At 49.1% G+C, this 15,219-nt stretch overlaps 1 protein-coding gene across 2 annotated transcripts in view; it reads left to right on the top strand.

Moving 5' to 3' along the window:
- The window catches only part of Spns3 (sphingolipid transporter 3 (putative)), a 50,023-nt gene that overhangs the window by 14,773 nt on the left and 20,031 nt on the right, over window positions 1-15,219 (top strand). For both annotated transcript variants that reach the window (XM_021213401.1, XM_021213402.1), the window contains one exon: window positions 3,875-4,064. In XM_021213401.1, the coding sequence (XP_021069060.1) occupies window positions 3,875-4,064 (190 nt within the window). The remainder of the gene's footprint in view (window positions 1-3,874; window positions 4,065-15,219) is intronic.

Genomic DNA, 15,219 nt, shown 5'->3' with positions numbered 1-15,219 from the left:
TAGTTTTGTTGTGGTTTTGGAGGTGGAACTTTCAGTGGGCCCAAGTCAACTTGCGCAGGGTCACGCTCCCTCAGAGTTCTGTGGAGCTTGGCCTCTCCTGGCCCTTGTGGTTGGTAGCCTTTCTTGGCCACAGCTCTCTAACCTCTGCCTTTAAGGTCGCATGATAAGTCCTCTTCATTCTGGGCTGGAGGTCACCCCACTGACTATGTTTAGGGTTTACCTGACTAAGGGAGGGTGGCCATTCCATGCTAGGTTCTAATATCTGCAAAGTATGTTCTTCCCTAGAAGGTTCCAGAGACTAGAATGTCTTGTGAAGTTATGATTTTAGCCCATGGAAGACTGGTAGGAAATCCTTGTGTTGGGGTTACTACAACTTCCTTGGTTGGGATCAGCCCCAGATGCGTGTGAGGGAGAGGCTGTGTCCTAGCGTGCTCTATGGATGTGGAAACACATATCCAAAAGCATCTTGTGGCAAGGAAGTGTTTATTTCCTCTTCCACTTCCTTGTCACAGTCCATCACTGAAGGAAATCAGGGCAGGAATGGGAGCAGGAATCTGAAGGCAGGAACTGAGGCAGAGTCATGGAGGAGGATGTTTACTGGCCTGCTCCCTGTGGCTTGCTCAGCCTGCTTTCATATAGAACCCAGGATCATCTGCTTGGGGTGGTCCAGTTCCCTCCCACAGCAATCCTTAATCAAGAAGATGCTGGAGGCTGGAGGAACAGCTCAGTGTTCACTTGCTGCTCTTACAGAGAATCTGGGTTTGGTCCCTAGCAGCTCACAACTGTCTTTAGTTCAAGCCCCAAGGGATCCAGGGACCTAGTGCCCTCTTCTGGCCTCCATGGTTACCAGTGCACATACATGTATACACAGGCACACACACACACACACACACACACACACACACACACACACACACACACACAGAATAAACCAGGAGTGGTAGTGCATGCCTTTAATCCCAGTACTCGGAAGGCCGATTTGTGTGAGTTTGAGACCAACCTGGTGGACATAGTGAGTTCCAGGACAGCTAGAGTTATACAGTGAGACCCTGTCTCAAACAAACAAACAAACAAACAAACAAGCAAACAACAGACGAACAAAAACAAATATTAAAAAACAAAAAAGAGCCTAGCATAGTGGTACATAACTTTAATCCCAACACCTGGGAGGCAGAGGCAGGTGGATCTCCGTGAGTTTGAGGCCAGCCTGGACTACACAGTTCCAGAACATCCAGAGCTGCATAGTGAGACCTTGACTTGGAAAAAAGAAAGAAAGAGCATGTCCCACAGACTTGCCTGTAGCCGATCTGATTGAGGTGTCCTCGCAGTTGAGGCTGCTGAACACACTCCTCCAGTCTCTCTTGCATATAGGACTCTGCCTAGTCTGTGTTGAGTCGACCAAAAAGTTAATCAGCCCAGGCAGAAAGATTAATCTACCCAAGTCTCTCAAAGATCTTCAGAGCCTACCATGGACGGCTCAGAGTGACACTCAGGGACGGACATCACTTGGAGGTTTGCGAGGAGTACTACACGACTCGGGGAAATAAATGCAGGCTTCTGCTCGGTGGGACAGGGCTGGGGACCTCTGGCCCTGTCCTTTAAAGGCTGAGTCAGACAACCTAAGGCAAGTTCCCGACTTCTTTGGTCCCCATGTTCCCTGTCAGCTTGTGGGACAGATGCTCATGAGGCTGATGAGTTTGCCCTCAGTTTGCTGAGATCCAGGTTTGCATGGCTACATTTGTTTCAAATTTTATTTACTTTAAATATTGTTACAAGGGCTGGAGAGATGGCTCAGTGGTTAAGAGCACTGGATGCTCCAGGTGGTGGCGGCACACGCCTTCAGATTTCTGAGTTCAAGGCCAGCCTGGTCTACAAAGCGAGTTCCAGGACAGCCAGGGCTATACAGAGAAATCCTGTCGGGGGTGGGGGGGAGGGGAAAGCACTGGATGCTATTCCAGAGGACCTGAGTTTGGTTCTCAATACCCCCAAGGTGGCTCATAATGGTCTGTAACTCTAGTACTAGGGGCTTAGATGTCCTCTCTGGCCTCCACTGTCACCAGGAATGCATGTGATACACAGACATAACTGCAGGCAAAACACCCACACCCATAAGATAAAAATAAAACAAAATAAACCTGTTACTGTGTGTGTGTGTGTGTGTGTGTTTTCATATGTGTGTGGAGACTGGAGAACAACTTGCAGTCATTTCTCTCCTTCTATCTTGGTGAGTCACAGGGATCAAACTTAGATTACTAGATTTGGCAGCAAGCCCCTTTACCTGCCGGGCCATCTTGCCAGCCCACATGTCACATTCTTTCCCTGAGTGTGGGTGTATGTATGTATTTGGTTGCCAAGAGTTAACCTCAGTGTCACGGCTCAGGAGCTGTCCTCCTTGATTTCTGGGCTGGGCTGGCCAGAAATCCTCACCGGTCTACCCATCTTGCCTTCCCAGTGCTGGGATTATAGAAGCATGACATCATCACATCTGTCATGTATGCTGATGCTGGGAATTGAACTCAGGTCTTTGTGCTTGAGTAGCAAAGCACTTGATTGACTGAGCCATCCTCCTCAGCCAACCATGGGGGTAATTTTGGTGTCTGAGAAAGGGCACGGCAGGGGCAGGGCGGAGACAGGCGTGTGTTGGGGCTCCAGAGCTCCAGAGAACAGTGCAGAGAAAAGCAGAGAGGCTGGCCAGAAATCCTGAGACTGGCTCAGAGGATTCTGTCATTTGTGCAAAGGGGATGAGGGACTGAGAGAGGAGGCTACAGTGGTCAGCAGGACCAGTCCCATCATGTTGGCCAGGGGCTTGTAAAGAAGACACCAGAGAGCCACTAAGGGGCTAGGAGAGCCTGGTTGGATTTAGCTGTTAGCCCATACCAGTCACTGCCTCAGTGAGACCTTGGAACTACTTTTATAAGAGCTTGAATGGATGGGAGAAGCATGGTGTCTGCACGGATCCTAGTAGCTGTCTGATACTGGCCTTCTCCTTTCTCAGCTTTGCATCTGTGCGTCTGGGAATTCTGGAAGCAAGTCAGAGAAAGCTACCGCAGAGTGTTGCAGATGCAGGAATGAAAGCATGCACAGGGGTAGGGAGGGGGCAGAGGAAGAAAAGAGCAGAGCTGGGGCCTGAAGACCAGGGGGCTGGGCCCAGATCTCTGGGTGTCTGAGAGCAGTGAGAGGATTTGGTCAGAGAGTAGTAAGGAACACAGCCCATCGTGTCTTAAGAAGCACTTTCTGAGGGCCTGTGTAGAGAGAGTCTCCGTCAGAGCCGGATGGCGTTGAAGTGGGTACGAGAGTGGGTGGGAGAGGCAGTGCTGTTGGAGATGCTTGGAAGGATGCGGAGCCAGGGTGCCGATGGATGGGATTCAGCAGGTGAATGTGCAGGCGTGGGGGCGCACGCCTTTGATCCCAGCATTCAGGAGGCAGAGGCAGGTGGATCTCTGTGAGTTAGAGGCCAGCCTGGTCTACAAAGCGAGTTCCAGGCTAGCCAAGGCATAGCAAGGGCCTATCTCCACAAACAAACAAACAAACAAACCCCCAAAATTAACAACGAAAATGGTGAATGTGTGTAGTGCCCAGACAAGAGCTATGAATCACGGGAGTCAGTACACACCAGTCATCTAAGCAGTAAGGATGGGTGGGGCCCTAAAATTAAGATTTCTGAGTGGGGCTCTGGAGTGGTGAGAGATAGAGGAGGTCACTGCGAATGTTCCTGGGTGGAGGTCCCTACAAGGTTGATGTAGCTTTCTAGCTACAGTTCTGGGCTTGTTTCCTGCCTCATGGTACCAGATCATGTAACTGGGTTAGGTAACCTGGCCCAGAGGCAGCGATGCGATGCAGGTCTGACCCAGTCCTCTCTGCTCTTTCCTATCAGCCTGATTTTTGGGGCACTGACCGTGGCAACTGGTATTATTGGTGTCATGCTGGGGGCAGAGGCCTCAAGAAGGTACAAGAAGGTGAACCCCAGGGCTGAGCCCCTCATCTGTGCTTCTAGTCTGTTTGCCACAGCTCCCTGCCTCTACCTGGCTCTCATCTTGGCCTCCCGGACCCTCCTGGCCTCCTATGTAAGTGAGGTCCCCTCTGGGAGTGGGTGGGAAGCCCTTGAGGACACAGGTTGCACACTGACTGTGTCTTTGTGGTATTTGCACTGGCCACTCCTTCCAGACTACCTCTCTAGCCCCATTTCCCAGTAAGTGTACAGAGGCTCACGGAGATCTCCTTAGAAGACAGGCAGGGACGAGATACGACCTCAAGCTCCTTTCTGGCTCTGGACTGCGTCCCTGTGGACTCCTGGCTGACAGTCCGGATAGAGATAGGGGTAGTTGTCCTAGTGTGTGGTGTGAACCTATGGAGGCAGGGGAATGTTCTCCGAGTTCTAGATGAGAAAGTTTGGTCATGGCTGGCGCAGACCTTGCTTGCAAGACAATTATGGCCAACATAAGCTTTCCAGATCCTGGTCCCCATTCCAGTCCCTCCTGCGTCCCACACTCTGCCTGGGATTTTGCTAGTGTCTGTTTGCTAAGGGCATCGTTCCTCTTCGATGTGTCTGAAATCTTTCTCTTCCTGCAGTTAGAGTTCTCCTCCTCCACAGCGTCTCCAGACTATCAAGCATCCCGCCCCAATATGCTGCTGTTCTTGCCCTCCTACCCCATCCCTGTCCCGCCAAGTGGGAAGGGCTTGCTATTTCTGGGCGGATGATACCAGCTTCGACCCTTGTCCGTAGGCCTCAGGGCCACTGAGCTGGCTAGACTCAGAGAGTAAGTTGGTGACGATTTTATACTGTCCTCTAGCCAGTGCTGGTGACTGTTGGCGGCCAGTCACATCTGAGGACTAGAAAGCCTGGTTCTGCTTAAATCACAGCTTCCACTCTGCCCCTGAATAAGGCTGTTTTCTAGGTCCAAAAAAACCATAGTCCTGAAGAGAAGACCCATGGTGTGCTCAGCTCCTTGTCACATTTCGAGTCCTTTGCAGGAGTACCACTTCTCCCCATGACTCTGACTCCTACAGGCCCGAGTAGGTGAAGGATGTCAGAAACAGACAAGGGTCACCCAGGAATGAGTTGTTTTCGGTCATTGCCTTCTGAGGGACAGGTGCCTAGGTGCTAGGGTTGGGAACACTTTTGTGGTTCTGACCTTGCTTAATTACTTGAGGCGGGTGTGACCTCTCTAGCAGGACGTGCCTGTCCTACAGGCCATGTTAGGACACCCTTATGGCCTTCACAATTCCCCTGTATACTGTCCTTTTACCCTCCCGGTCCCTCTCCTTTTCCCACACTGCACTCTGTTCCCTCTAGCACTCCACCCTAAGACTTCCCCAAGAGGATTCAGACCCCAGAGCCCATACTTCCTAATGTCAACTAACATGGGCAGGACAGCAGGGGCCCTTGAGGTGGCCTTAGTCTAGGAGAGTCTGAACTTAGCAGGTATTCTGCCAGGGAGAAAGGCTGGTTTCTTTCTGTCCTCATTTAAGAAAGGGTCTTCTCGCCGGGCATGGTGGCGCACGCCTTTAATCCCGAGGCAGGCGGATTTCTGAGTTCGAGGCCAGCCTGGTCTACAAAGTGAGTTCCAGGACAGCCAGGGCTACACAGAGAAACCCTGTCTCGAAAAACCAAAAAAAAAAAAAAAAAAAAAAAAAAAAGAAAAGAAAAGAAAAGAAAAGAAAGGGTCTTCTCTCTGTCTATCTTTCTCTGTCTCTGTCTCTCTGTCCTCTCCCCCCCCCCATTTTGAGACAGGGTCTCTCTGTGTACCCATAGCTGTCCTGGAACTTGCTCTGTAGACCAGGCTGGCTTTGAACTCATAGAGCTCTTCCTGCCTCTGCCTCCTGAGTGCTGCTGGGCTTAAAGGCGTGTGTGATACCGCTGCCTGCCAAGAAAGGGTCTCTTTCAAGAAATGCCCTGGGGGCTGGTGAGATGGCTTAGTGGGTAAAGGCACCTGCTGCCACGTCTGATGACCTGAGTTTGATCTTTGTAAGCTTCTTGGTAGAGAGGGAACTAATTCCCTCAGGTTGTTCTCACTGCCATTTGTACACTGTGCTAACTCTGGCTCTGTCGGTTTGTCTATCTTACTCACATTCATTCTCTCTCTCTCTCTCTCTCTCTCTCTCTCTCTCTCTCTCTCTCTCTCTCTCTCCCTCTCACCGACACACACACACACACACAATCTGGAGAGAAGGCTCAGCAATTAAGAGCATTGGCTATTCTTCCGGAGGACCTGGGTTCAGTTCCCAGCTCCCACATGGTGGCTCATGATCAACTGCAATCTACACACAGGGGATTTGGCCTCCTAGGCCTCCAGCATGCACATGATGCACATACGTGCAGACAGAACACCCCTCTTCATAAAATAAATACATTTTCTAAAAGAAAGAAAGAAAAAAAAAAAAAACAGTAAGTACTCCAGGCATGATGTGGAGCCTGCTCCCGGGCACGCTGGCTGGCAGTTGGCAAAAAGCAGCTCCTTTTCTGTTGCCAAGGCCTTAAGGTGCACCTGGGCCCTCATCAGAGGGTGTCTTGGGGTTTCTGTTTCTGTGATGAAGCACCTTGACCAAAGGCAACCTGGGGAGGAAAAGGTTTACTTCACTTAATACTTCCTCATCACAGTTCATCCTGGAAGGAGGTCAGGGCAGGAACTGACACAGAGGGGGGAGCCTGGCGGCAGGAGCTGATGCAGAAGCCATGGAGGGGTGCTGCTTCCTGGCTTGTTCTCATGCCTTGTTCAACCTGCTTTCTTATAGAACCCAGGACCAGGGGTGTCCTTTCCCACAGTGGATGCTCCCCCATCAATCACTAAATAAGAAAATGTCCGACAGGATTCCCTACAGCTGGCTCTTACGGAGGCATTTTCTCAGTTGAGGTTCCCTCCTCTCAGATGACTCTAGCTTGTGTCAAGGTGACATAAACCTAGCCAGCACGGGGGGGGGGGGTGTTCTGTGAACTTCCTGGAGTCTGGAAGAGGCCTGACGTCCCTCTCACAGGGGCACCTGACACTGAATCGTCCCCTTGACACAGTTGTGGGAAGGGTTTTCTCATCCCCCGTGACAGACCAGAAAACTGAGGCCCAGAGAAAGCAACAAAGAGTAAATAGGTGTGTTCGTGCTTGCTGTCTAGGTGGGGTGGGGTGGTGGGGACTGTCCCTTCTATTGGTGAGAGCTGGTGTGACTCACAGGGACTAAGATTTTAAGGAGACAGAGTCCCTGGCAAATGGGAGCCCTGTTAGAGGCATGCTCCTGCATCAGCCAGTTTTGCTCATGCTAATGTCTTCTTTAGCTCTGGCAGGCTGCTTCTTGGCTATGTTTTGGGGACACAGATGTCCTCTATCCTGTACTCTGGCAATCTTCAGAGCTGCGTGTCTTAGGACATGTGGCACTGTGACTCAGCTGATCAAGCCACTTGGGAGAACCCTAACTCATCTCCCAGGCCTGTCCTGGTTGAGCGTGGAGGGGCAGGAAGGTGCTCAAAGCAAGGAGACATCCATCTTCCAGTGCTGGAAGCTGCTTGGCTGTCGGGATGCTCTGTAGACCGAGTCTCCATGGTCAGATTCTAGTCCTCATTCTCCACAGCTTTGTGCTGCTGCCCTGGGCCTATTGGAAGTTCTGACCTAAGATACAAGCCGAGGCTCTTTCCCTCCCAGCCCTCATTCAAGAAGCCCTTTCTACCCAGCCCCACCGCTCCGACCCATTTCTTCTCCCCTGCCCTATGTCAGCCTACTAGCTTTCCCTAGGACTGTCCTCCACGAGAGTCAATTCCCGCTCTCCTCATCTTGCTGCTCCCTTGCCGTAAGCTGTTCATCCCACATGGTCTGGGAAGCTTCTAGATGCCGTGAGTCTTGCCGGCTTTAAAGCCTTGCATAGCTCTCTGGTTCTCTGAAAGAAGGTCCAGCTCTTCATCCTGGCATTTAAAGCTCCACATGAACTGCCTCCTCATTGGCACCTCCTCCTCTGCATTTTACCCTTCCTGATTCCTAGAGCATGCCCAGTGGACGCCCTTTCAATCACTCTTGGCCTCCAGGACAGAGTCAGCTTAGCATTGTCTTCTTGGAGCCTTCTCTTATTGGTGGCCTGGCCCTCTACTCATAGTCTTACTTCTCTCTGATCTCTCTCTCTCTCTCTCTCTCTCTCTCTCTCTCTCTCTCTCTCTCTCTCTCTCTTTCCCCATGATTTCTCTGTGTAGCTCTGGCTGTCTTGGATCATGATATGTAGGCTGGCCATGAACTCAGAAACCTGCCTGCTTCTACCCCACCAAGTGCTGGGATTAAAGGTGTGTACCACCATACCCAGTTTGACACTCTCACAGCCCCAGCTTGTGAATTCTGGGTTCCTCCCCTTCTCAGCACTCCAGCCCCAAGTACACTATCAGGAATGTGGGAGTAAGATGGGAGTCTTCCCTGCTTGCTGAAAGAGCAGTTTAAAGTAAATTGTTTGTATCCATTTACTTATTCAAGCTTGTTAAGTGTTGGCCGTTGGCTTCCTAGTTCAAATGCTACCCGTGAATATAAGGGCTCAAAGATCTCTGTCCCAAGGAAATTTACATTCTAGCGGGAGAAACAAACTGCAAGCAAGATACACGAGGAGTAGCAGGGCATAGTACAGCTGTCTTTAAATCACAGCACTCAGGAGACTGAGACAAAAGGGCCAGGCTGGGCTGTATACCAAGACCCCACCTCAGAGCAAGCAAGTAAACAAACAGATACATAAGTAAAACCTTTTGTTTTGTTTTATTTTGTTTTTCGAGACAGGGTTTCTCTGTATAGCCCTGGCTGTCCTGGAACTCACTTTGTAGACCAGGCTGGCCTCGAACTCAGAAATCTGCCTGCTTCTGCCTCCCAAGTGCTGGGATTAAAGGCGTGCACCACCACGCCCGGCATAAGTAAAACTTTTACACTATTTCAGGTGATGATAAATACATAGAAAAATCTAGAGTGGAGAAGGGAGATAGTGAGAGAGTGGCTGCGGATGAGAGAAGACACTCCTATTTAATACAGAGGCCAGGGGGTCCAGAGAAGGAGGTGCTGTGGTGGCTTCTCCTCCTCCTCTTTTCCTTCTTGTAGTTGCCAGGAATGGAGTGGCGAATCATGTAGATATTTGGAAGAAAAGAGTTCTAGGAGTAGGGCCTGAGCCAGGGGTTATCTGGAGGGTCTGGGGAAAGGCAAGGAGACAACCCGACCCTCATTAACATAGAGTGGGAAGTGAGCGCAGAGGGGCTGGTGGGAGATGATCAAGTGGCTGTTCCTCTAGTGATACAACGATGGACAGTTACATGTTTAGCCAACCTCGCATTCCTGGGGTATCTTCTACTATGGTCACAGTGCATACTCATTTCCTCTGTTGCTGAATGTGACTTGGTAGTTAGTCTGTTGAGGATTTCTGTATCTGTATGGATAGGGTGTGGGGGTACTAGGGATATGTGTATTTGCATCTGTGTTTTAGGGCCATGGCCTCAGGATGACCTAGCAACTGTTTCTCCCTTTTCTGTGTTTTTGCAGTGCACGAAGGATCTGTGTTAATTTGTCTTTAAACATTTGATAGAATTCATCAGTGACACCATCTGGCTCTGGGCTTTTGTTGGGGGGAGGTTTTTGATTATGGACTCAATATTTACTTGTTGAAGGTCAGCTCAGATTTTTCTGTTTCTTTTTGACTGAGTTTTGCTACTTTTACTAATATTTTTTTTTACTTAATTTTACTAGTTTAACTAATTTTAAAATTATTTTGGGGATTATAATATTCCATCATTTCCACTTTTACTGTGTATGCTCTTAAACACATAAATATATAACCTGCTTAGTCTGTATAACTACACACACACATACACACACACACACACACACACACACACACACAAACACACACATGTTTTTTGGGATGGCCACTTTGTAGACCAGGCTGGCCCCAAACTCAGAAATCTGCCTGCCTCTGCCTCCCGAGTGCTGGGATTAAAGGCGTGCGCCACCGCGCCCAGCAGGATGAGCGTTTCTCCTGCTCCCAGCATCCCTTAGCTTTCTGTAGCCTCTGTGTAGGGCCGAGGCGCTGCGAGCTTTCTCCGTGCACCACGGCGTGCCTAGAGTTCTCCTCGCTCAGCTCGTGCTTAGGCAGCCATTCTGGTGAGGCTTTCTGACATGCTGACATCCTAGGAGACATAGTCTCACAGTGAACCCCTGACCCTCTGGCTCTTGTCATCAGTCTGCCTGCTTTTTCACAATGCTCCCTGAGCCTTAGGTGCAGAGGTTGTGTTGTGAGAATATCACTTGGGACTGGGCTCCAGAATTTTGACTGATTGTGGTTTTCTGTAATGGTCTTTATCTTTTGTTTAGAGAAATACTTTTCACTTTTTTCTAGGATTTTTTTTTTTAATTTAGTCTAGATAAATCTAATTCTTGGTATATAAATGCCCGTAGTATTTCCTTATAATCCTTTTGATCTCTGTGAGATTGATATCAGTGCCCTTTCACTCTGATTTTTCACTCTTGATTTTGGTAAGCTGAGCGTTCTTTCCCTTTTCCTGTGTCAGTTGAAAGGTTTGTTGATCTTGCTTCTTTTTTTTTTTCTTTCCTTTCCTTAAAAAAAATTGTTTTATGTGTGTATGTACATGGGCATGCATGCTAGTGTGTGTGTGTGTGTATACTGATGTGTTCATGCACATAAGTGGATATATTTTAGTAAATGAGTTGTATGTATGTATGTATACTCTTGCATGTGTGCAATGCTATACACATGTATATTCAGGTTGAATTATGTATTAAACATACATATTGAGTTATGTTAATTTATATGCACCCTGTGTCCTTGTCTACCTGACTATCTATGCCTGAGTATCAGGGATTGAAGATGATTGCGTAGGGTATGTGTGCCTGGGCGTATGGCCGAACATAGCTTTTCTCTCACTTTAGTTGCTGTAACTACATTGCGTGGGAAGAAGGGGTTTTTGGCAGTACAGTGTGTCTGCTCCCAAATTGGTAGAGACCAAGTTTTCCTGTGTTCCATGGAAATGAAGTTTCCTGAGCATATGAAGTCCAGTTTGGGGCTCTGTTCGGGCCCTGTGGCCCACCTGCAGGTGTGAGGGTTCCATCTCCTATCCTTAGGGCCTCTTGGCAAGGGAAGTGGACTTCCCGGCCGGTAATTAGGATCCAGACACACTCGCAGCAGGTCTTGGCTCACACCTCTTCCTTGGCCCTCTTCCTAGAGCTGCTGCCCTTCAGAGGAGAAGGGGCTTGTCCCTGAGAGGAGCCTGATGCAGGGGCTCAACCATTGCTGACCTGTTGGCTGGATATGGCTGGATGTTGACAGTCCCACTTTTGGGGGGCTTTGTGTTCAGGATGAAGCAGCCAGAGTTTGGGCATGGCAAAGAGTGCTCACTGGGGAATCTGAAAGCCCAGGCTGTCATTTCTGCTTCCATACTTCCTAGTCATATGATCTAGGGCAAGACACTGACCTTGTGAGCCTCAGTCTTCGCAGCAGTAAGATGGGAGGCTGCTTACCTGCGGTCTCACTGTGGAGGTAAATGAACTTTTCAGCCTGTTCTAGTTACTATGGTTATGTAATGAAACTTGGCCGCTCAAAACAACGAAAGCATTTGTTTTGCTCAGATTTTTCAGTTAGGCAAGACTAGGTTGGAAGCAGGAGGGGTGACATCGTGTTTTCTATCTGAAGTCAAGTAGGCAAATGGGGAGGGCTGGATCCCGGAAGCCAAGCTGCTTGGCAGTTGATGAGAACTTAGCTGGAGTGCCTGCCCATGTCTTCTCTGTGTAGCCTGGGCTCCCCTCACAACGTTGTGGTTGGATTCCAAGCATTAGCAGCCAGGGAAGCCATCGTGCCTCCTCTGATCCTGGAAAGTTACTTTGAAAGTGATGTATTCCCTTGAACTCTAACCTGTTGCTCAAAATAGCAGGCTGGAGAAACAGAGAAAAACAGATTTATTTTGATTTATGAGTATGTGTGTGTGTGTGTGTGTGTGTGTGTGTTTGTTTGGGTGCCTGAGAAGGTCAGAAGAGGGTGTCAATTTCCCTGAAGTTTCAGTTACAGGTATTTGGGAACTGTCCAGTGTGGGTTTGGAGAACCGAACTTGGGTCTTTTGAAAACACAGCTGGTGTTCTTAACTGCTGAGTCATCTCTTCAGATCCCTAGTGTCTATCCTTTGATGAGAGGATCAAGGACCTGAAAGAACATGTGATGACAAGATCTTCTCATCTTTGGAAAATACAATTGGTTGCTGTAACTCAGGTCTTCTTGTCCCCCACCCTCTGAGTCTCTGGCACCACTCTGTTCTTACCATCTCACCGGTAGGAAGTCTAGGGTTCCAGTTGTGCCTGCAACCAAAGCTGGGTTCCCTGAACTGAGGGAATGCGTTTTCTGATGTGTCTGAGATCTTGAGAGGTAGATCTGAGGCCAAGTCTTAGCCAGGAGGAGCAGCAAGGACCCCTGTCCCCATCAAATACATCCCGGTATTTCCTGTGTGACATATACCATTCTAAACACTGGGGGGGGGGGATTGTATTAAACAAAATAGCACAATATCTGCACGGAGTGAAATAAATGTATGGCAGAGGAAGATGCATTCTGTGTGGATAACAGATGAGAAAAAGACATAGGATGAGGGTTCAAGGGGCCAGGGGATATAGGACCCTCACTAGGATGCATGCTTCAGTACTGACCAGAAGCAAGTGAAGGACAGAACCATGTGGTAGTGGGAAAGAACAGTCTGGAAGGAGATGCTGAGACTCCCGAGAAGAGAAAGTGACTGGTGGGAATGAAGGAAATGTGCCTGAGATGGGGTGAGCTAAGACAGGGTGGAAGAAGTGTGTTCTGAATAATGGCAACAGGAAGTGGGGGATGCAGATCGTGTAGAACCTTGTTCCTACAATGACTTTGGTTCCAGATGTGAACTGAGGACCAGTGAACGTGTCCTGCATACAAGCCGAGTGATCTAAGTGATGGTTTATAGTGGGAAATCTCTTGCTGCCTAACAAATCACTCCAAAACTTAGTGGCTTGAAACAGTCTACTATAGTAATCATAATTATTGTTATTTTGAGACAGAGTCTCGTGAGCCCAGATTGGCCTCTTTGCTGGCTAGTTTTATGTCAACTTGACATAAGCTAGAGTCATCTGAGAGGAGGGAACCTCAACTGAGAAAATGCCTCCATAAGATCAGGCAGTAGACAAGCCTGCTTAGAGATTGATACAGGAGGGACCAGCCCATTGTGGGTGGTGCCACCCCTAGGCTGGTGGTCCTGGATGCTATAAGAAAGCACGCTGAGAAAGCCATGAAACAGACCAGTAAGCAGCACTCCTCCATGGCCGCTGCATCAGCTCCTGCCTCTGGGTTCCTGCCCTGTTAGAATTCCTGTCCTGACTTTCTTTGATGATGAAGTGATATGGAAGTGGAAGTGAAATATTATTCCTCCCACAGTTGCTTTTGGTCATAGCAACAGTGACCCTCACTTAGACAGCTTTGAACTCTCTTTGTAGCCAAGCATAACCTTGAATTTCTGATCCTCCTGTCTCCACCTCCTCTTCCCAGGGCGTGAGGTTACAGGTGTGCACCATCATACACAGTTTAAACAGTGCCAGGGATCAAATATGGGGCTTTGTGCATGCTAGTTGAGCACTCTACCAACTGAGTCACATCCTTGGCCTTCAGTGACTTCTCATGGCTGGACGCTTTCTCTTCTGCTTTCTGTTTGTTTGTGACTGCACTGACCTGGGATGAGTGTAATGCCCATAGTGACCAGTCTCCTGTGGCTCTTCTCCATAGGACTCTGTATCCTCTGTTGGAGTAGCTCAGCTTCTTTTTAGAACAATATCTAAGAGACCCAAGTGGAAGATGCAAAGCCTTTTAGTCTCCAGGAAGTACATCACTTCTGCCTTCTTCTGTTGGCTAAGGTGATGCAGAACCCACCCAGGTTCACTTAGGAAGGGGACAGTGTAAAGGCATGAACGTGATGTGGCAGGATTAACTGGGGGCATTTTGCAACTGTCAATCACACAGCTTAAGGAACTCTCTCCGGAGCTAGTGAGATGGCTCAGCAGGTAAAAGGGCTTGCTGCCAAGTCTGACACCCTGAGTTCGATCCCTAGGACCAACCTGGTAGAAGGAGAGAACTGATTTCTGCACGTTGTCCTCTGGCTTTGTGGTCAGTACACATGTCTCTCTGCCTCCTCTGTGCAGGCACAAACACAAATATCAAATAGATAAGGGGGAAACTTGAAATAAAAAAAGGCAGGGGAATTCTCTGACTTCTGTGTTGAGATGGAATGGGTGGTGCCAAAGTCAGGAAGAGGAAAATAATGAAGAGGTTTTTCCAATGACACAGGCCAGCGAGGGCGGTGGCTTGGGTCAGGCTGGCTAGTGAGGAAGTGTGGAGAAGTGGTCAGGTTCTGGGTGTGTTATGGAAGTAGAGGAACAGGATTTCCTGACAGACTGGGTATAGAGCAAAAGAAAGAGGAGTTGAGAGTGGCTCTGTGGCTTGAGCGGCTGGAGTCAAGGAGTTGCTCTTTACTGAGGGGACGTCTGAGGGAGGGGAAGACTGGCTGTTTTTAAAGTTCTGTGGGGTTCCAATTTAGGCATGTTAAATTTGGGATGTATATTAGCTGCTTTTTCTGTCACTCCAACAACAGCAAATTAAGGCAGGAAGGGTTTATTTTTGCTTCATGGTTTAAGGATGCACTCCCTGGGGGGCAGGGAGCAATGCAGCAGAAGCTGGCCATCCTGTGTCTCACTTGGCGTTCCTACCCTGTGATAAAGACCATGGTCAAAAGCGTCTTGGGGAAGAAAGGGTTAATCTCACCTTACAGTTGACAGTCCATCACAGAGGGACATCCTGGTCATGGCAGATACCTGGAGGCAGCAACTAAAGCAGGCTCAGGAGAAGTGCTGCTTACTAAGGCCTGCTCCTCAGAGCTTGGTAAGTTTGCTTTGTTATACAACTCAGGACCACCCTCACAGGGTAGCACCGCCCCTGTGAGATGCACCACGCCCATCCCACATTCATCTGGAAAATGCCCTACAGTCTTGCCTGTTGACAGTCTGATGGAGGAATTTCCTCAGTTGAGGTACCTCTTCCCAGATAGCTCTAGCTGGTGTCAAATTGATGACATAACAAGCCAGCCCACACTGCATTTGCAGTAAGGAAGCAGAGAGTTGAATGCTGGTGCTCTGTTCTCCCCTCTTCCTCCTCTTCCTCCTCCTTCTCTTCCTCCTCCTCCTCCTCCTCCTCCTCCTCCTCCTC

Source organism: Mus pahari, chromosome 14 (genome assembly GCF_900095145.1).
Source record: "Mus pahari chromosome 14, PAHARI_EIJ_v1.1, whole genome shotgun sequence".
In the NCBI taxonomy this organism is placed as follows: Eukaryota; Metazoa; Chordata; class Mammalia; order Rodentia; family Muridae; genus Mus; species Mus pahari.
Note: the sequence above shows the minus strand (reverse complement) of the source record. Positions and strands in the feature narration are given on the sequence as shown.